At 50.0% G+C, this 21281-nt stretch overlaps 1 protein-coding gene across 13 annotated transcripts in view; it reads right to left on the reverse strand.

Moving 5' to 3' along the window:
- Positions 1–21281, reverse strand: part of UBE2E1 (ubiquitin conjugating enzyme E2 E1) — a 56742-nt gene that overhangs the window by 26769 nt on the left and 8692 nt on the right. For 7 of the 13 annotated variants that reach the window (XM_043966702.1, XM_043966697.1, XM_043966704.1 and 4 more), the window contains 2 exons: positions 20963–21019; positions 19368–19418 (listed from right to left, as the gene is read on the reverse strand). The exons of 2 other annotated variants lie outside the window; for them this stretch is intronic. In XM_043966702.1, the coding sequence (XP_043822637.1) occupies positions 19368–19418; positions 20963–21019 (108 nt within the window). The remainder of the gene's footprint in view (positions 1–19367; positions 19419–20962; positions 21020–21281) is intronic. 4 more of the 13 variants (XM_043966707.1, XM_043966698.1, XM_043966709.1 and 1 more) reach the window with 1 other exon arrangement.

Here is a 21281-nt window from a genome sequence, read left to right on the forward strand (position 1 = left end):
GGAGAAGATCAAGCACAAGGAAGGGAGGGCCGGGGTCCCAGATCTGAACACCAACCAGGATTTCATATGTGATCCTGAAAGGAACAGGGAGGCCCTAGAGTTTACTGAGGAGGGGGTGGCATGACCCCATCTGAGCAAGGAGGGTGTGGGTGTCACAGTCTCTGGATGGTCCCACAACAACTAAAGGAAACAAAACATCTGCAATCTCTTCATCCCCAAGGTTCCAGCCCTGCTGGCCATGGACCCCTGGGTAGCAAAGTGACGTCTCTCCAAGTCTGTCCTCGTCACCCAATCTCTCGATTTCTGTCTTTCACATTAAATCAGACCTTGCTCTTGAAAATACAAGACTCCCTTGATAGATTTTAAGAAGGGGGGAGAGACGACTTTAGTCTGAATTAGAGGAGCTGTTCCTCTCTTTTTAAAAAGAAAATGGAGTTTCATGACTTTCAAAGCGTTACAATAACTGGATCGACTCCAAAAGTGATTCTGAGTAGGGATCTCGGCTGGCTTGTTTTAACAGAGATTTGGAATCAGCAGCAGCCAAACTGCTCCCAGCAATGGGAATTAGGTCATTCCAGATAACTGAAGCTCTGAACTCAGATGTACCTGACCCAGCTGTGCCTCTCTTCCAGTTCTTGTTTTTGTTGCTGATTTGCAAATCAACCCAGAGCAATTTTTTTTTTGGGGGGGGGGGCAATGAAGGTTAAGTGACTTGACTAGGGTCACACAGCTAGTAAGTGTCAAGTGTCTGAAGCTGGATTTGAACTCAGGCCCTCCTGAACCCAGAGTCAGTGCTTTATCCACTGCACCACCTAGCTGCCCCCAGACATCTTTTTAAAAAAGTCACGCCATCACCAAAAAAAAAAAAAAAAAGTGTTACATTGTATTGGTTGGATAGTTGATTCCAACCCAGTGTTCTGCTGGTTACAGACACAAGGGAATGGTGTCCAGTAGGTGAGTCCAGCTGCCCGGACACATCAGCCTCCAAAGATTAGAAGGAGGCCCCACCCAATAACCTCAGCTTTGGGGACAACATTTATAAACGGGATGCGGAGCTGAAGCTGCAAAGGGGCCTCATTTACAGCCAATGACACTGGGCTTCAGGCTTGGGTGGTCTGCCACAATTAGCGGCAGAGAGGACTGGAACCCATTTTTCAGACTCCTGGTACAGACTAAGATGCAGCTGGTGGCTCAGTGGGTAGGATGCTGGGTTACAGTTAGGAAAACCCCAGCTCCAGAGGGACCATAGCTATTTCCTAGCCATGTGACCCTGGGCAAGTCACTTAATGTCTCTCTGCCTCAGTTTCCTCAACTGTAAAATGGGATAACAGCATCTACTTCACACCCAAACAGATTCTGGTCCAGAAGAGCTTACGGAAGGGGTGCTCTAGTGACTATGGCAGGAGGCTCAGTTAGGGCTTCATTCTCACTGGTTGTTGCCACCTTGCTGAGCACGGGCAGCACAGGCGACTGGTCTTGTGCGGCCCCAGCGCTTCCCCTCCCTCACTGGCTTCTCAAACGATCTCCCCCGCATCGGATGTGATTCTGCAGGTCTCTATCAGTCCCCAGCTTTCCAAGAAGATGTGTAAGCAAACAAGGACAGCAAACTTTGGGACAGTCAGCAGTGAAGAGCCAGGACTCTAGAGACAGCAGAGACTGTGCTGGCAGCATCTGAGCAATGAAGGGCTCGGTGACCACTAAGGGTCCGGCTAGGTCTTTGGTGGTGGATCCCTGCACCTCTGACAGAGCAGCCTCCTCTCCTTCAGAAGCCTGGTTTTTAGCCACCAAGTCCTTTAAGAAACACCTGATGTCCTTGCTGAGGCTGAGGTCAGGTGCGGAGCTGATCAGTCGCCCCAAGTGCAAATGTTTCCAGTCCTTTACTCAGGGCTTCTTCAAAGGTTCTGTGGACCTATTTTATGTACCTACATACCCGGGGTCCTGAGTGGGAAAAGTTTAAGAAGCCGGGCTGGAGCTTATAATTCTTTAGGATGGAGCAGCTAGGTGGCAGCATAGTGCACAGAGCATGGGAACTACCATCGGGAAGGCCCGAGTTCAAACCCTGCTTCAGATGCTAGCTGGGTGACTCTGGGCAAGTCACTTCACCCGGTTTGCCTTGGTTCCCTCATCTGTGAAATGAGCTGGAGAAGGAAATGGCAAACCACTCCAGGATCTCTGCCCAAAAAAGCCCAAACAGGGTCACAAAGAATCAGACACAACCAGAGCAAATGAACCGAACAACAACAAATTCTTTAGACGGGAAAGAAAGGGATGACGGCAACGACTGCCTCCGATAAAATGATCTTCCCTGTCATTGGGTTAGGAGGCTGTCACTATCTCAAGTCAACTCCAGAACATTTATCACGTGCCTGATACATCTGGGGGGGGGGGGGCAAAGATCGTAGAGAAAACATATTGAGGTCTACTGCTCTTCAAATAAGCCTATGAGCCTTATGAGAAATGAACACAGCCTGGACCTTAAGTCTTGGAATAATGAGAGTAAATAGGACACCCACTGGAACCCAATGCTGCCCAAGTCCTATTTGCCTGGAGAATCCACAAATAACATAACTTTACTCTCTGACTGTTTTTAATGAGACGGTTTGGGGCCAGGGATTCTACACAAGAAATATCCGATTAAGCATCGACTGTGCCCAAAGAATCACACCAGGAGCCGGAGCAGAGACGACGACGATTAATTCTGAGGCGGCCTCAGTCCTCAAAGGCCTCACAGTCTATAGGGAGAACGTGACACAGATAGCGTTCTGTATATGGTTAAGCATGTGTGTCCAGGCCCCAGGTGGCGGGGTAGGGAATCCTTCCCCTCCCTTATTAACTCTGGCAGGATGGAGAGAAGTCAGAGGAAGCGTGGGAACACCAAGTCCTAAGATTTATAGACAGGTGGGACCTTGGAGGTCCCCAGTCCAACCCTCTCATTTTACAGATAATAAAAACTGAATCCCTAGAGAGGAAGTGACTTGCCCAAGGTCACACATGTAGTGAAGCTGGGATCTGAACCCAGACACAGTGCACAGAGTGCCAGGCCTGAAGTCAGGAAGACTCATCTTCATGAGTTCCAATCTGGTCTCAGACACTGACTGTTGACCCTGTGTGTGACCCTGGGCAAGTCACTTAACATCCATCTGCAAAATGAGGTGGAGAAGGAAATGGCAAACCACTGTGATATCTCTGCCAAGACAACCCAAATGGGGTCATGAAGAGCTGACCACAGCTGAAACAACATCTTCTAACTTCAAACCCAGTGCTTTTATGGAGAATGTGGGCTTTAAGGAGTAGAGAGAAAGCCTGAGAGGGCACACAAAGACAGAGGCAGGACCCTGGGGGGTGTGGTGAAGGGGTGGCAGTGGGGTGGCTTGAATGCCAAGTCAAGCCACTTGTACTTTCCCCTTTCTAGATCTGGCCTTAGGACACTGACCGAGGCTATTTGGAAGAGTTTTATGCTCAGAATGGTCACTTAGGTTTGCTGCTATCCTTTGACTCTATTTAAAAATTTTTTCCCCAATTGCATGTAAAGATATTTTTCAACATTCATTTTTGTAAGATTTTGAGTTCCAAACTTTTCTCCTGCCCTTCCTTCCTCCCCTTCCTGAAGCCAGCAAGCAATCTGATATAGGTTATATATTACAATCATGTTAAACATATTTCTGTATTTAGTCATATTGGAAGAGAACAAAAGGAAAAAGAAACACAAGAAAGAATAAACAGCATCAACAAAAAAGCAACAACAAAAGCAAAACCAGTATGCTTCAATCTGCATTCAGATTCCAGAGTTCTTTTTCTGGATGTGGAGAGCATTTTCCATCATGAGTCTTTTGAAACTGTCTTGTACTGCTGAGAAGAGTTAAGTCTATCACAGCTGATCATCATAAAAGTCCATGGTTCTGCTCATTTCTCTCAGAATCAATTCATTTCTTTTTTTGTTTGTTTGTTTTTGTTTTGTTTTGGTGAGGCAATTGGGGTTAAGTGACTTGCCCAGGGTCACAGAGCCAGTAAGTGTCAAGTGTCTGAGGTCAGATGTGAACTTAGGTCCTCCTGGCTCCAGGGCCGGTGCTCTATCCACTGTACTACCTAGGTGTCCCCCGTTCCCCCCCCCCCCCCCCGCCATTTTAAAACATTTTTATTTAAAGTCTTGAGTTCCATATTCTGTCCCTTCCCTACTCCCCATCCCTCTTGAGATGGCAAGCAATCAGATATAGGTTATATATATGCAATTATGTAAAAAATTACCACAATGATCATTTTGTATAAGAAAACTTGAATAAAAGAGAAAAAAGTAAAAAGTAAAAATTAGCATGCTTCAGTCTGTGTTCAATCAATATCAGTTATTTCTGTAGATGGATAGTGTGCTTATCATGGGTCCTTTGGAACTGTCTTGGATCCTTGTATTGCTGAGAAAAGTTAAGTCATTTACAGATGATCCTTATACAGTATCAATACTGTGTACAATGTTCTCTTGGTTCTACTCACTTCACTATCCATCAGTTCATATAAGTCTTTCCAGGCCTTTCTGAAGTCATTCTGCTTGTCATTTCTTATAGCATAATAACATTCCATTACAATCATATACCAGAGCTTGTTAAGTCATTCCCCAATTGATGAGCTTTCCTTTGATTTCCAATTCTTAGCCACTACAAAAAGAGCTATTATAAATATTTTTGTAAAAATAGGTCTTTTACTCTTTTTTGGGGTATGTCTTTGGGATATAGACCTAGCAATGGTATTGCTGGATCAAAGGGTATGCATAGTTTGATAGCCCTTTGGGCACAGTTCCAAATTGCTCTAATGGTTGGATAAGTTAACAATTCCACCAAGAGTGTATTAGTATCAGTTTTCCCACATTCCCTCTAACATCCAACATTTTCCTTTTTTGTCATATTAGCCATTCTGATAAGTGTGATTTGGTACCTCAGAGTTGTTTTAATTAACAATGTCAAGTTCTAGAGAATGAAACTGCCGAAGAAGAAACAGTAGCCCTAATATTTAAATGTTCCCTTAGTTATCGACATAACTGAGTTTGGGAAATGACTGTCGATGAAAAACCAATCAGAAATAAAGCTTTTTTAAACCATTCAAATGATGATGTAAGCTAGTAGGAACATAGATTTCAACGCGAGCGCACACACACGAACAGAAGAGGGAAGGGCATAGCACTCATTAAGCACCTACTAGGTGACAGGGGCTGTTGTAAATCCTTGACAGAGGATTTGATCACAAATTAAAAGGTGCTATAAACATGCAGAATGATAAACAGAAATCTGAGGAGAAATTTCCAAGGGAAAAAAAAATCTTGGCTTGAAAATGAAATCTATTTTTCAGTTACTTTCCCCCACTACAGTCTTTTATTAAAGGAACAATAATCTTACAGAAGGTCTTGCTTTCAATCAATGTTGAATTAAGGGAGAAAAGAGAGATTTCTTTCTAAACGTGCTTTTTGCATGCCCACACTCACAGAACGGATACAGGAAAAGAGTCACAATCTTCTGCCTGGGTGGCAGGAGAGCACACTCACAGTCCCACTACTCTATCCAAAACACCGCCTGGACACCAAGGAGCCCAGCGAAGATGGGTGGGAAGTCGCCCAAACCACTGGTGTTCTTATCTGCTAATACAAAGAGCATGAAAACGGAATTTTAAAAAGAAACCCCACTGATAACTACAGGAACCGTTAAATGTTTGGGAACTAATGGTGTGGAGCCAGACAAAAGGGTCCCAAAGAGGGAAGGGATGAATCGAGGGAAATACTGCCCCTAGAGGAGGGGGAGGGCCAAGTCCCAGCACTGCCTCCCAGGAGTACCGGCCAGGCTGTCCAGCTAGGTCTCTCAGCGCCCCCTGCAGGCAGCGCGGCCAGTCTGCACCTCGGCAGGAGGACGGATCCCACAATGAGGAAATCCCAGGTTTGGACTCCAGGTCAATGCCCATCAATACCAAGGTGCTCCTGGATATAAGGAGACAGAAACCCTGAGGACACTGAATATCAAAGGGCCGTCAGCTAAACATGGGTGAGACTCGGGGCTTACGCCCCACGCTCGAAACACAGTGGAGAGCAGCTCCATGTGCCCACCACCCACCCTGGATAAAACGGACAGACGGAGCCCATAGGATCAAATGGACATCCCTTCAATCCAACCCAGACACCAGAAACCTTCTGACAGTCCTTTGTGAAGCTTAAAAAACAACTGGGGAAAGGATTCCTGATTCAAAACCAGCGGGCATTTTGGCAAGAAAAGGGATCTGGATGAGAGTCTTCCCATGTACCCCCATGAATTCTAGTAAGATGAGAGACTTCAACATTAGGGAAAAGGGACATGAGAGAAGATGGAGTGATGTGTCGTGGGCTATTTGCAAGGAAGATACATTTGGGGCATTCCAGCGAGACAAAGACAGGCTGGGGACAAGGAACATGAGGAAAAAAGGCAAAGAACAGGCTGTGGAAGCGCCCCTGGGTCAGATCAGAGCCGGACCTGCAGAGCTGGAGCTGCTGCTGCTGGGGCTCAGGACAGGCATGTGTGGTCCCCCCACCTCACAGCAAAGGGGCCTGTCCTCTGTGTGCACTTGCAAATTCCTATCTCTCTATATGCACCGGGATCTCATTTCCTCAGGCCTCTGGGACACAGAGCACCTGGCCTGGAGTCAGGAAGATGTGAGTTCCAATCTGGCCTCAAGACACTTCCTAGCTGTGTGACCCTGGGCAGGTCACTTCACCCTGTTTTCCTGTTTCCTCATCTGTAATATGAGCTGGAGAAGGAAATGGCCGGCCACTCCAGCATCTCTGCCAAGAAAACCCCAAATCGGGTCATGAGGAGTAGGACACCACCAAAAAGGACCCGAGGACAACAACAACAAAGGAAGCCACCAATACTGAAGCAAGCAGCTCTTGCTCCCTAGAGCCCCAGCACTTTTCTGTGGGGAACACTTGGGAATAACCCACGGGGTCCTCCCAGACAGATGCTGAGCTGATGGTCAGACAGGGATCTGCCGGCCACTTCTCTAGGGAAGGTCAGGAGGTCAGCCGAGCCAGGCCAGGGGAGGCCTGATCACCGGGAAGGGTCTGGTGCCCATGTGTGAGGGACAGTGAAGTCCTTCTGATGGGGGGGGAGGCACTGGGCAACACACTGACATCGTGTGACCCCCGCAAAGCCAGCCCTGTACCTGTGGGAAATGAGGTGGCCATGCTGTGGAGGGTGGTGAGTAGAGTCCCTTAAGGGAGACCACCGGAAAGGCCAGTGCTGAGGATCTGGGCCGAGGGAGCACCGGTCGGAGGGCACCACGGAGATGGGGAAGACGCCTGGTGACTGGAAGCACAGCGACCCTCTCGACAGAAACAGGGAAAGGGCCCAAGTGCGGACCTGGGCGCGGTGAGCCTGGGCACACTCTCTGGGAGGTCTCGGAGGCAGCTGGGGATGCAGGACCAGCAGGAGAGAGGCCGGGAGCACCAGCCACAGAGATCTAGGAGCCATCAGCACAGAGGTGGCCATGAAAACCCCAGGAGAAAGAGGAGGTGAGGGTCCGGACCAAGCCCCAGATGTGCCCAGTCAGGGAGCCCAGACCAGGCCGGGTGGAGACGCAGGAGGGGGGAGCAGAGAACCGAGGAAGGAGGCTCCTCAGGAAAGAGGCGTCCAGCAGTGTCAGAAACCCAAGGGGGCTGGGAGCCTGAGGACGGACTGATGGCCCCCAGGGCTGGCAAACACAACTTCTGCAGTAACTGGAAAGAGCCACGTCTCGGCTACATTAGGGACGAGGAGCCGAATGTGTGATCTCTGGATGACCTTCTCTCTTATATCATCAATAACATGGCTTCTCCATTAGCACAAATAATTAAGGGTTGACAATGAAATTCCCTATTCACGAGCTTTCAAAATAGCTACAATCAGCTAGTAAAGAATTCCTGATATTAAGTGGTGATTTAAAAAAATTACTAAGATTATAATACAGCTGTAAATGATCTATGACAATTTTAGAATGTTTATATGAAAACACATCGTAATTACGGTTCCATTTATAGGCCATATCTTCATACAATCAGATCTTGACTTTATCCTGGCATCTTAAACTGTGGGTGGCAACCCTATGTGTGGTCGTGTACCTGAATGTGGGGGTCACGAAAGATTTGGCTACAGTAAAAGGCCACGTCTACCTATTTTATATGCCTGTATCCCTGGGGTTGTGATGACACCAAGAAGGGGCAGAGTCCTTAGCTGGGTATCTCAAGATCTCATTTAGTGCCAACCGGCTCCCCAGAGTTCCCTTCTAGCATCTTCCGCTACAACAGCTGAGTGGAGCTTGGTCATGTCCTGATGTGTGTACACAGATGCCTGCCTCTCCCTGGCTCACCGCTTTCCCTCCAGGACCCCGACCCCAGGAGTCTCCTTGGAGGCTGTGAGCACCACAAAGGCAAGACTGGCACTTTGCCCCGGGGTCTCCGAGGCTTATTAGCATGATGCCAGGTTCAGCTTGCTGGGGGCAATCGTCCTCCTCCTCCTCCCTCGACTTTTCTAATCTCAAAGGCTGGTTTTCTAGGGCTAATTTCTATCAACAGAGAAATAGGTGATGCAGAGTGACAAGGCAAAGCTCTTAACACTTTGGAATTGCAAAATGTCCTCAAAGAAAAGACATTTTGGCTCCTGAATTTGAACAGGTCTAATTTCTTTTACTCGTTGTGCTTTTCACTCATAATGATCAGTCAGTCAAAAAGCCCTGACTAAGTGCTTACGCTATGCCAGTCATCGTGCTAAGCACTGAATAGACTAAAAATGTTCATACATATATACATATATATACACGTATATACGTATATATATGTATACGTATGTCTGTATATGCATAGCAGCTACATGGCTCAGTGGTTAGAGCACTGGGCCTAGAGTCAGGAAGACCTGAGTTCAAGTTTGACCTCAGGCATTTCTTAGCAGCATGCCCCATGGCAAGTTACTTCACCTGTTTGCCTCAATCCACTGGAGAAGGCAATGGCAAACCACTCCAGTATCTTTCCTAAGAAAAACCCATGGACAGTATGGTCCATGGGGTCATGAAGAGCCAGACAGGCCTGAACAACACCAATAAATACAGACAAGTGCATATGTGTATGTGCACACGAGCGTGAGCGCACACACATGTATCTACAAATGAAAACTGCGTAACCGCTCCCACAAAATGTAAGCAGACACAGACCCGTGGAATGCCAACATGACCAGGCAGTCTCAGACGACCGACAGACTCCGTGTAATTCAGGCATCGTGTGGACGGCTGCCCACAGAAGCCAGCTGGACCCAAAGCTTCCCAAAGAAGCCCCTTCATCCCGCTCGGGTTTGACTGGGTGTGTGACACCTGGCCTCGCCCTCCCTCCCACCGCTTGGCTTGGCTGATGCTGGGCTCACAGTCAATGCCTCCTTCCTATTTGGGAACCAAGTTCATCACCCACTTCTGACTCCTTATGGGGAGAAAAGAAGACTTTCTGTCTCACACAAATCAAGGTTCTCTTCTCAATTTCCTCCCCCACAAGAAAAAGGCTCTGTTCCTGAGGTTACTGTAAACTGGGAGCCTGTAAAATCAATCCTGCTTTCACTGGAAATCCCATTAGAGGCTCAAACAAGGGCAGGAGGGACGAAGGCAAAGTTGCGGCAGATGGGGCGGGCCCTTCCCTCCAGTAAGAAGTGCGGAGGTAGGATTCGATCTCTGGTCTTCTGCCACCCTGCACTTCAGGTTTCTCCTCACAGAAGGATGGGCAGGATTTCAGGAGGCAGGGGAGGGTCAGGGCCTGTTTTCCGGGCCTGGCTCTTTCTCCTCCCAATTTTTGCTCCCTAAAATCTAAGCCTCCTCCAATGCCTGGGAAGCTCTTCTTCCCCAAATGCTGTTCCCGTCGTCCCATTTCTGCCTATGTATTTACAGTGTTTCGCAGCATTGAATTCTCACGCGGTCGTCTGCCAAAATGGCCTCCGTGTAGCGCGGGAAGCTCTCCAGAATTCTTTTAGGAACATCGCTTCAGGTTATTTACAATAAATTAATTTCCTGCTGTAACAGTTCTCCAAGTTAGACATTTTCTATGCCAAATTTAATAAGAAACGTATAGTATTTCTCTTCTAAAAACTCACATGTATATAGGAGAGGCCTGAGAGAAGCTCGTCTCGGTGGCTTAAGAATCCGGAGCCCATTTTCCACCACCAGGTTAATTCAATCTCAGCAAGTCGCTGTCTTGGCCAAACCGCCCAAATGGGCGTCCACACTGTTGGCAATACGCGGACGTCAGACCAGACCAGCCCGGTGCATGGGACACAGCTGGAGCAACTCAACAACTGCCCCCTGGGCTTCCTGCTCCCCTCCATCCTGGCCAGGGACCTCTGTCAAACCTTTCATCTGCAGCTACTAAGTCTGGACTCCTCGAGCCTCACTCACCTGCCCAACTAGCACAGACACACACAGATGGACACACCCAGCGGGCCGAGATAAGCTCAGGACAAAGCGGCTTCGGCATCACCAAGTCTCCCTCGGCCGGCAGAGGGTGCCACGGCATGCGGACCAAGTTGGGAAACAGGGCACAGCCCCGGTGACTCAGGAGTCATGGGACGGAGAGAACTTCCCAACAGGAAGCAATGTCTTTTCCTGGGGATGACCCCGCTGGGTGTGAAAGGCCATCAACACCTCTGGGCACACCAGCCGCTCCCCAGAGAGAGGCCACTCACGGCCCACCCGCCCAGCCTTCTGTGTTCCCCACAAAGGAGAAGGAGCATGAGACTCGCAACTCTGGCTAAATGACTTAGTGTCACCGACCCTTCACCTCCTCATGGGTGAACGTGAGAGGGCTGTGTGCACACTGACTCCCAAGGGTTTCCCATCAAACCCGAGGCGCCACATGAACGCTAGTGATTCCAAGCACGCGGCAAGGTGCAGACACACCAGGAGACCCCAACGTTTGCTGGATGGATGCTTCAGACAACTTGTAAAGATCAGGCACGGCACCGTAGCGGGCAGGTGTCTCAAAGCCGTAAGGAAAGCTGGGAGAGACCACCACTCTGCATGCCTTGGATTTGGGCCAGGGTATGGTCCCCAGGAGCTGGGGTTCCCACAGATGCTGACCTAACGCAAGTGTCCTCGGCTAAGATAGTCCTCTGGAAGCGAACCTGTGGTGGCTGTTTCCTTCTCCTCCCTCCTCGAGGCTCGTGCCCAGTGGGACAGAAGCTCCACAAAGCGGCGCCCCATTGTGCCCGCCTTCAGTCCCCTGAGGACACTTTTACCAAGCCAGGAGCCAGCGACTGACGGGGGATGGGGAATAGGTCACAGGGGTCAGCAACAACACAAGGAACCCCCCGGGCCAACTCTAAGATCGGGGACCTTCTCCCACCTCCCCGCTTAGCTCCGCAGTCCAAGGACCACAGACAGAAGTCCTTCTTGCTGCCTCTCCCTGCCCTTCCTTTGGTCTGTGGTTGGAGTCCTGCCCCAAAGCAGGACAAAGTGGTTGTGGTTTGGGGCTCCTGCCCCAAAGTGCCAGACCAGCAGCCAACACAGGAAGATTCTTCCAGCAGATAAGAGGGCCCTGCCCAGATCTGGCCTTAGTTTTCACTCTTCTCTCTGGCACCCAGGACAAGCTCCGGGAAGGCCAGCCAGGCTGAACTGAATGGAGGAGGGCGTTACGGTGGCATCTTCTACCTTTTATTCCAACTTGTTCCTCTCTGACTACAAAGGTAACATCCAAAACTGGCCCCAATGTGGCACTATCCCCTCTCAGCTGAGGTTCTAAACCTTCTAGGTTCTTATTCTCAAAAACAGAAGTTGGATTAAGGAAACAGCCCAAGTACTGCAGCAATCTCTGAAGAATTCTCTCCCTTCCAAAATCCAGTGGAGTGTCCATTTCTCAGTGCGCTGCTGCTGCTAAAACAAACTCCTCAAATCAGTAACAAAAGGGCTGAATCTGGCGGTGAGGTGCGGCCAGTCCTGCTGTCTCTCCAGATACACATTCTACTCCTCAAAACCTGGCTTCTTTCCCCACCGGAGGGTATAACAGGGATACCACTCATGTTCAGGCCAAGGAAAGCTCCAGGCCTTTAACCACCCAGAGTTTACCTTGCCTTTCCTCTGGGAATCCTTTCCATCCAGCAAGTCGTGGCTCTCCTTATTGACACCCTAGCTTTTTTCTGACTGTACAGATGATGTGATGGGCAGACAGAGTCCCAGCTCAATCAGGGCTGCTGGGATGGGGCAGCTCATGGCCCTCAGGTTTATTCCAGAAGCCCAGCGGGGAGAAGCAGTCAGGGAGCCAATGTGCTCCTGTGGCCTGGGCTTGGAGAATGAGCTCTAGCTCGCTACAGGCTGGAGCTCTGCTCCCCCAGAAAGCTTGTGGTTGCACAGTCCAGTCTGGGGTGTCTTGAAACAAGACGACGATTCAGGCGGTAATTGTACACATAGCTGGCTTTGCAGTGTGAACCTTTCTAAGTCGGAACAGCTCCTTTGAGATAAGCGACGCCTGTCTGAATGCTTCTATCTGTTCTCTTACTGTACACATCTGTGCAGGGTCACCCACAGCCGAGCTGTTTGCCTAGAGCACGACGTGACAGCTCAGAAACGCGTCTCTCCTCTTTTCATTTTTACTGTGCGAGCCACTCTCAATCGTGCCTTCCTCGGAGATCTTCACGGATGGCAGGTCCAAAGAATAAGGTTTCCCTCCTGGCCTAGAAACCCCAAGTCATCTGCCCCAAGCACTCAGTCCCTTCTGGGAGCCCCTCAGGTGTTCAGGGCTTACCTGACCACCCTGGGTTTTCTCTTCTGAATGAGCCTGCTTGCCTTGTCGTGGGTGAACTTCAAATTCCATTGGCATCACAATTGCAATAGCAGGGATCCAATGGGGCAATTTTGGGTGACGGGAGCTCAGAGGAAATGCGCCTGGATCTCCATGGCGGGTGCAAGAACCCCTGGAGAAATACGGGTATGCCCTGTGGGAAGGCCATGTGGGGCTTCTGCCCGGACCCCCTGCACCTAAGGAGGGGGTGACTTCCAGCACCTCCGGGCCCTTGGCCCCCAAGGAGTAGCTCCCTTGTTCCAGAAAGCTCTGGAGAGCTCAGGCTCACCTGCTGAGACAGGAAGCTGCATTTTGTTGGCCTTTTCTCTTCTTTACTGCTTCTGGGTTAGGAAGAAAAGCACTGAGAAAGGACGCCTTGTGAGACCTGAGCAGCTCTCCTGGGTCTGGAGACAAGTGTGACTTTGCCGGCACTGAGAGCACCAGGCCCAGGCCACTTGCACTTTGTGGAGACTCTTGAGGACGAAGCACAGGAAGAGACTGCAGAAGGGATGATGATCCAGCCTCCCTGGGGAGCCAGACTCTTTTTGGGAGAATATGGAGGATGAGCTCCAAGCTCGCCCCCTCCTATCTGCTGAGCCGAGCCGAGTTGAACAGCACGATCAATAGGTCCTTCTGCATGGGCTCTACAGAGCACGGCCGCACAGTCCCTGCTTGGTTCTAATCTATCGCGCTGGACACTTGGGGAGCCCACTTTGGGCCCCAGAAGGGCCAGCTACTGCAGGGGGTGGAGTCTTTGGGCTGGCTGGGAGCCAGAAGGAATTCGCTTCGAGGGAATGGGCTGGAGTTGGGGGTGTGCACCCTCTCTGAGTCCTTGCTTTCTCCTCCCTCCTGGTGGCAGGGCAGAACTCTTGGGAGCTGCTGGGTGGGAGGCACGGAGGCCAAGTGCTTGCTCGCTCGCTCCCTCCCTCTCTCTCTGTCCCTCCCCAGCTGGTCACCACATGCTCCCTCCTCTGCTCTTCTTGGTGTTTCTTCTTTCCTGATCTTCGGTAGGGGAGTGTTCTCAGAGCAGAGGACTCAGCAAACTGGGACGGTCGTAAGGGGTCTGACCAGCACCAGGATGGAAGAGGGCTACCCCCGAGGAAGGGGCTGCAGCTGGAGTTGAGAAGACCCTGCCCCTGGGCCCAGAGGCAGCGTCAGGGTCCACAAGTCCCTCGGGACACAGAGAAGTGCTGGCGATGGACTCTGGAAAGGCCCTTGAGGATGACGTCACCAAAGGGAAGAAAGGCCCCCAGGGGGTGAAGTTTGAGCCTGCTCTCCCCAGGGACCATGTCTGGGGGCTAGGGGCTGTTTGTGACCACTCTTCTTGCTCTCCTTTTTAAGTAAATCTTTTTTATAAATGTCAACAGAGTCCCACCGATCCTGACTGACAAAGGGGAACACGATGGATGGGGGCTGGGTTACATCACAAGAAATCCCAGCGACTCTGACCCCCCAGCCAAGGCTCTACTCTATGAACCCAACCTGCCAATGAGTGTGGGCGTTCGGAGAGTAAGCCCATCCTCCTTTCCCAGGGTGTGTATGCTTCCCTAACATTCAAATCTTCAAGGCGTCCCACCAACGAAATACACAAAGAAAGATTCCTCTCAGGGCTAACAGAGGACAAAATGGCCAAAAGCAAGCAGATGACGACTAGCAGACATGCGACACACAATGAATAACCCATCCCTGCCAAGGGTGTGAAAAGCTAGATGCCAGACGTGCCCAGGACTTGACTTAGCAAGGCATGGGGGGAGCCTGATCAGCACGCCCTGGCCACTCACCGCACACCATCATCAGTCTATTTCCTACCTGCAGTAAAGCCCAACAGGACACCCGATTTACTTGAGTACAATTCTGCTACGCGCTGGGACTTCCTTTTGAGTCCTAACGACTTGATCACATCCCAAACACCTCCACGAGATTGGTAATAAATGTTTAACATCTTCAGAGCTTCCTCCCAGGCTGATGCCCAAGTTAACACTATAATAAATAATGTACTTCTGATGAATGCCGGTGACCCTTCCATATTACAATGCCCTCACTGTACTAGGAAGTATATTACTTCAGTTATAAATCCCTAAGACAGATGTACACACAGGTAGGGAGAGCCCAGGGGAAGCCCAGGGCTACGGGTGAGTCCTTGGGCAAGTCCATGAAGCTCTTTGGGTCTCAAGTTATTCAAATACAAAGTGAGGGGTTGGCTTCAGTGAGCCTGGGGTGGGGGGGTCGTCTCTTCTGGCTCTAAATCTGTCAGTCTGAGGTTATGAAACCGTGACAAGCAAAATCCCCAACTAGTCTTAGTTTTCTGTAACTAGTCTTTTAGTTTTCTGTAACTAGTCTTAGTTTTCTGTAACTAGTCTTTTAGTTTTCTGTAACTAGTCTTAGTTTTCTGTAACTAGTCTTTCATCATCGGGGGTTATTTGTCTTACATTTGGGACGTCTGACAAAAGCAAAGTGAGAGCACATTTAATAAGCACCTGAAAGTTCTTTTCCATTCAATGACACCGAATGAACTTGAGCTCTTGGACAACTGAGATGCTTTCATGGGAGACCTTGTGTCAGCAGCAGCTCCCTCGCTAATGCCTGTGTCTGACCTACCTGGCAAAGCTAAGCTGGATTGGCCCACCTGGCTGGGGTGGCTGCGTCTTTTCAGCTTCATGGCGAGGAGACCTTCGGTGAACAGAAGACACAGTGCCCAAGGCAGGCTCAGCCCCTGGGGCTCTGGTGAGCAAGGCCACCGCAGAAAGAGCTTGGAAAGGTGGGAGGCGGCAGGAGGGAGCAAGAGGGGCACAATGAACAGCAATGAGGGGCTAAGACCAGGTGACCTCTCACATCCCCTCCAAGTCTCAATCCAGGAATCCAGGAAAAGCTGGAATGTGAAGCAAGGCCACTGAACCCGGCTGCCTCCAACCACGGAACCTTGGAATCATCAATTCCCAGGACGGCATTTTACCGACAGGAAAACAGACTGAAGATGAGGTCACTGACAGAAATGGCAGCTGGGGCCACAATCCCTATCTTCCTGATTCCTCATTCAGGAACGGACCCTCATCCCAAACCCGACCTGAAGCTATCTTTTAAACCCGTGCTGAGGCGATTTCCCCACTCAGAGGAATGCCTGTGGCTTCCTTTGGGCATCGATTTACTGTTCTTTCTCCAATCCCAAGTCAGGAAGCATTCGCACCGGACACAGCTCCAGTCTGAGAGAACCAGAGAGGACGGGCAATGACATCACGCACTTCAGAGACAAAGACACCCAAGGGTCTGGGGGAAATCTTAGGATGCCCCCCCTCTGAAGCTGGAGGGAGCCCAGAGATCATTGTGCCCCACAGCCACTGGATCTGAGAGAAGGGAAGCAAAGGCTGGCTTGAGGCCACCATCCAGACTCCGCTAAGGGTTTCGGACACCAACACAGGAGACTTCATTGTCCGGGCACAGCTCTGCCATCTACTCACTCTGTGGCCAGCCTTCCCTCTGATGATGAAGGGGTCCTATCAGCACCATCCGGGGGCCCACTCCAACTCCCTCCAGGGTGGCATCTCCACCACTCTCAGGGAACCCAGGCCTGCCTCCTTCCCTGTGGAGCGAGAATGGAGGAAGGGAACAGACCCCCGAGAACCACCCCTCCTACAGAACGCTGAAGGGGCAGGCAAGGTATGTACCTGGTTTGCTCAGTGGAACAGAAACATACCCAATAAAGCACCTCTGCATTTAAGAGGACCCAGCATCTATACGGAAGTTTATAGGACCAACATCTATACAGAACTTTAAAGTCTGCCAAGAGCTGTGTACCATCTCTTGTGTAAGCCTCCCAACAACACACTGAGGGGGCAGCTAGGTGGGTGGCGCAGTGGATAGAGCACTCGCCCTGGATTCAGGAGGACCTGAGTTCAAATCTGGCCTCAAATGCTTGACACTTACTAGCTGTGTGATCCTGGGCAAGTCACTTAACCCTCATTGCCCCGCAAAAACAAACAACAACAACAAAAAAAGAAAGGCAAAAGTATGATCCCTGCCTTCAAGGGTCACACCATCTAATGAGGGCACACAATATGGAAGCTGAGTAAATGGGTCAGGAGACAGGAGGGAGAGAGAAGGCTGGGGAGAGTGGGGGGAAGAACATGGGGCTCAAACTGAGTCTTGAAGGAAGCAGGGAGGAGGCGGTATGGGTAAGAGCCAGGCAGGGCTAGGGGCAAGGAGGTGAGGAGACAGGATGGGCCTGAACCTGACCACTGGGCCACACTGCCTATGGACCTGAAAAATTCTACTGAGTCAGTGGAACCTGAGTTATGAATGACAGCGTAAGTCAGCTGGGACATGGACTCTGGAGACTGGCCCTATTTTCACGGTAGAAGTGTGCTTGGAGCATCTCTTATCCTTGTATGATCCTGACTAACTTGTTAAAAGACACCCAACCCTCGGTGGGAAGGAATGCACGCTAGTGAAACACCCAATCTCGGAGCTGGCACCGTACTTTTCTTCTCAATACAAGAACAGAGGGATTCAGGAAATCTAATGGATGAATTCAGGTTTCACCAAGTCAAGATTAAAAGTAGTGAGTGAATGACAACATTCAGAAAAAAGACTTCAACCTTTTCATTAACCACATCTTATTTAATCCCCTTTTAATGCCCGTGCAATATGAAGAATTAAATACTTTGGACTTCTTTTCTCTAAGGATAGCTCTGGTAATTGTATGTTGACATTCTGCATACACCACCAAAGCCCAGGACTGAGAATCAATGAACAAGCTGCCAGCCCCTTCCCAAGGACCCACAAAGGCCATGAGCTGCACAGAGAACGCGGGAGAAATAAAACAGGTTTTCACACTAACACTGTCAAAAGCAAAATGTTTACAAATAAAAGACATGGCTGAGAAGATCAGTCCGACAATGAGCTAACAGGACAGCCACTAAAACCCAGCTAACACCTGGCCTCCAAATGAACTCTTCGTCTCCCTCTCTAAGGGACCCCAAGAGGCTGGGCCATGTTTACCTTAAGACTACCCCCAAGGTGTGAAGCAGCACCAACAACACTATCACAGAGCACCCAAATCATTCACTCATTTCTCTCAAAACAAAACAAAAACCACATCTGCTCAACTTAAGTTGGAAAAAAAAAAATGTCCGCATCTTCTGCAGAGAAAGCATTGCCCTCACAATTTAAATAAACATTCTGAAGAGCCACCACATCACGCTCCCTTTGACCACGAGGGACATTCCCAGGGTCACCTCCCAGGGAGGTGACACAAAAGGCCTGATGTGGGGCCCACAGTGCAGACCCAGCAGCAGAAGGCAGCAGCCCACTCAGTCCTGGGAGCAAGTTCACAAGTGCTTGTGGAGAGTGTTAAAAGGGGGACGGGGGCCTGGGGGGAGGTGCAGGAGACTCTCAAGCCCTGTCCCTTTTTACAACGCTGGGTGGCCACGGTTATGGCGTTTAACTCTCTGCTAGGAAATCAGCAGGACCTGCCCCAGGCCAAGAAAACTCACGGCATTCGGGTGACACTTTTAGGACCCACTGGTCACCAAGCTTTTCCTCCAGAGCTGCTCCCTCTCTCCTGGCCTGATGGGTAAGGGTCCTCCACAAAAATGATAATGCCAATGCCAATGCCGTGTCCTGACTGGTTCAGGACACAAGTTTTAGGTTACAAACAACTCATCAGTGTAACAGAGGAAAATTTTAAACTAAAGTAATAACCTCATCCCCCAAGGGCAAACGGGGCAGATTTACCCCCATATCTCATGGTGTAAATTGAATCCAATCAGAAAAGTGAGTGTCTTTGATTGTTAAAAAGCGAATCCATTGTTTTAATGGCATTAAGTGCCTCCTCCCATCTTCATTCACCCAAAAGGGGCACAGGTGCCACCTTCATGCCAATACCACCCTTGGCTCCCACCCTCCCTGGCCCTTATTACAGGCACCCCAAGCCCTGTCTAAACAGGGGGAGCGCTCTGGAGTTGCCCTCCACCACCGGTTCTTCTGAAGCTACTTCGGATCAGGGCAAGTTAAGGAGTGCTCCTCCTTGGGACTTAAGAAATCAATCAAACCTCAGGAGCCGGTCCCAAAGTGCTCCCAGAACTGAGGCAGCCAGGGAACCACCCTTGGTGAATCTTTTAAAGCAATCTGAAGACAGGTACTTCCTTAGGTCAGATTGTTTAAACACACACACACACACACACACACACACACACACACACACACACACACACACACACACACTCTATCAGTGATATTAGCAATTCAGAATATTTCTGTCACCTACCAATCTAGAACAGCAATTTTCCCTCACTGACAAAAGTAAAATAGAGATTTGAACTAGTGTACACAAACCCTTTAACTTTAACTGGAAAAAGTAGATAGAAATGCATTTTCCCCCTCTTTGCCAGGGGTCCTCTGACACATCAGCTGCCAGAGCTATTAGTTGCTTCATGCCCCACCAAGACAAGCATTAACCAAGCACATACAAAAACAAAAGCATGCAATCAAAAGAAGAAACAAGGGCAGCTCTTTCCTCTCTGGGAGGGGGAGGGGGGGGACAGAGAAGAGAGGGGTAGGTTTGAGTTTAAAAGGGAAGGAAACTAACCTGCAGTTGGGAGGTGGGTCTAATGTGATGTCGGCCAGTTCCTTCTGAATCCTAAGCCCAGGAAAGTGAGAAAAAAAGAGAAATAAAATGGTTAAGTCTTTGGCAAACACTTCCAACAACACACTTTAGGACAGGCATTATGACGAGGCGGGAAAGCAAAAGGGTCAGACAGGCCGCTCCCCAGGAGCCAGCAAGCCTTTGCTGTGTACCACCTGCCAACAGGCCTCGGCTCACCCTCTCATTCGATGCTGGGGACTTCAAGCTTTTCTCTGGCCTCGTTACTAGAAAGAGCCCACTCTGGAGGAGGGTGAGGCAGCCCCTGGCTCAGCCTCTTCTTACAATTCTGCTGTTTTCCACCTAAGTCTGGACAGAGCTCATCCCCTCCCCTCTTGGGGCCTGCTGGAAAGGACATGATGCCTTCCTGGACACCTGGACACCCATGCCAGAAACAATAAGGACAATGGGCATTTACAGAGCACTTTCCAGTTTACCAAGTGCTCAACAGACCTCCTGAGTAGTCAAAACCCCAAACCAAACCAAACCCCTGTGCCAAGTACTGTTAGCATCAGCCCATCTTACAGCTCAGAGAGGTCAGAGCTAATGAGGGTCCCAAGCAGGATCTGAATCCCAATTTCTCAAACCAAGTCCACTGCTCTTCCTACCATACTAAGCTAGGTTCTTCTTCATCCCACCACGCTGAGCCATAGGAAATAAGCCTCTTCTTCCCTTCCCCATAGTTCACAATTATTACTTCCTAGCAGATGGGGAAGGTATATATTGGACACAGCCTAGCCCCAGCAAGACCAAGTCCCCACCTTCCCAAAAGCAAATAAAAACCTTTACAAAGACTCCACCTCAACACAGACCCCCCCCAATCCCCCAAACTGATTCTAACTTTCTGTCCTTAAAAACAATCTTGACCTCTGGACTCAACAGAACATATCTGCCTCCCCCTAATACAGGTATGGTTCTCCTTGAAAAAGCACACGATGGGGCAGCTAGGTGGCGCAGTGGAGAGAGCACCGGCCCTGGAGTCAGGAGGACCTGAGTTCAAATCCGGCTTCAGACACTTAACACTTACTAGCTATGTGACCCTGGGCAAATCACTTAATCCCAACTGCCTCACTTAAAAAAAAAAAAGGAAAAAGCCCACAAACCCCAAGCTTAAACTTCCCAACGGCCCGATCCCTAAACCCAAACATCCCTCCCAATGGGTCTTTGTTGTACCTGTACAAGGGGGATGGGAAAAGAATGATATTTAAAGTCTCTTCTAGCTCTGAATTCTATAGTCCTTGGATTTTTAACCTCTGACCTCTGATCAAGTCCCACCTAATCCACTTCCACTGCAAGCATCCTAACACTCACTGCCTAATGACCTTATCCCCAACTCACCAGACAAACCACCACCTTCCCCTTCCCTCCTCCCCACCATAACCAGGCCATTCACAATGTTTCCCCCACCCCCAACCCTCCTCTGAACTTTCCTTCATAGCCAGGAACCTAACCCCCCCAACCCACCAAAACAAAACTAAACAAAAGAAGGACAGGACGCCTGGAACACTTCCAAAAGGACACTGCCCTCCACCACCTCTCACCTGTGCCCGGCACCGTGGTGGACCCTCGGGAAGCCAAGCAAGGAATGAGATGCCATTCTGTGGGGCGAGGGGTGGGAAAGAACGTGAGTAAGAGTGAGTAAGGCAGGGCACGAGGAGCTTTGTCATGACAGACAGCAGGAGGGGGGAGAGGCCGGCAGGCCCGGGGCACCTTCAGGACAAGAGCCTGAGATGGGCGTAGGCTACTCAGGGAAGGCGAGGGTGGGCCTTGATCCCAGCAGACACACTTCGGGAGCCTTCCCTCAGGGTCCCCTCCCCGCCGGAGGCAGCACAGTTCTGAGCAGATCCAACCCCTGCCTCC

This window comes from Dromiciops gliroides, chromosome 5, assembly GCF_019393635.1.
Source record: "Dromiciops gliroides isolate mDroGli1 chromosome 5, mDroGli1.pri, whole genome shotgun sequence".
Classification (NCBI taxonomy): Eukaryota; Metazoa; Chordata; class Mammalia; order Microbiotheria; family Microbiotheriidae; genus Dromiciops; species Dromiciops gliroides.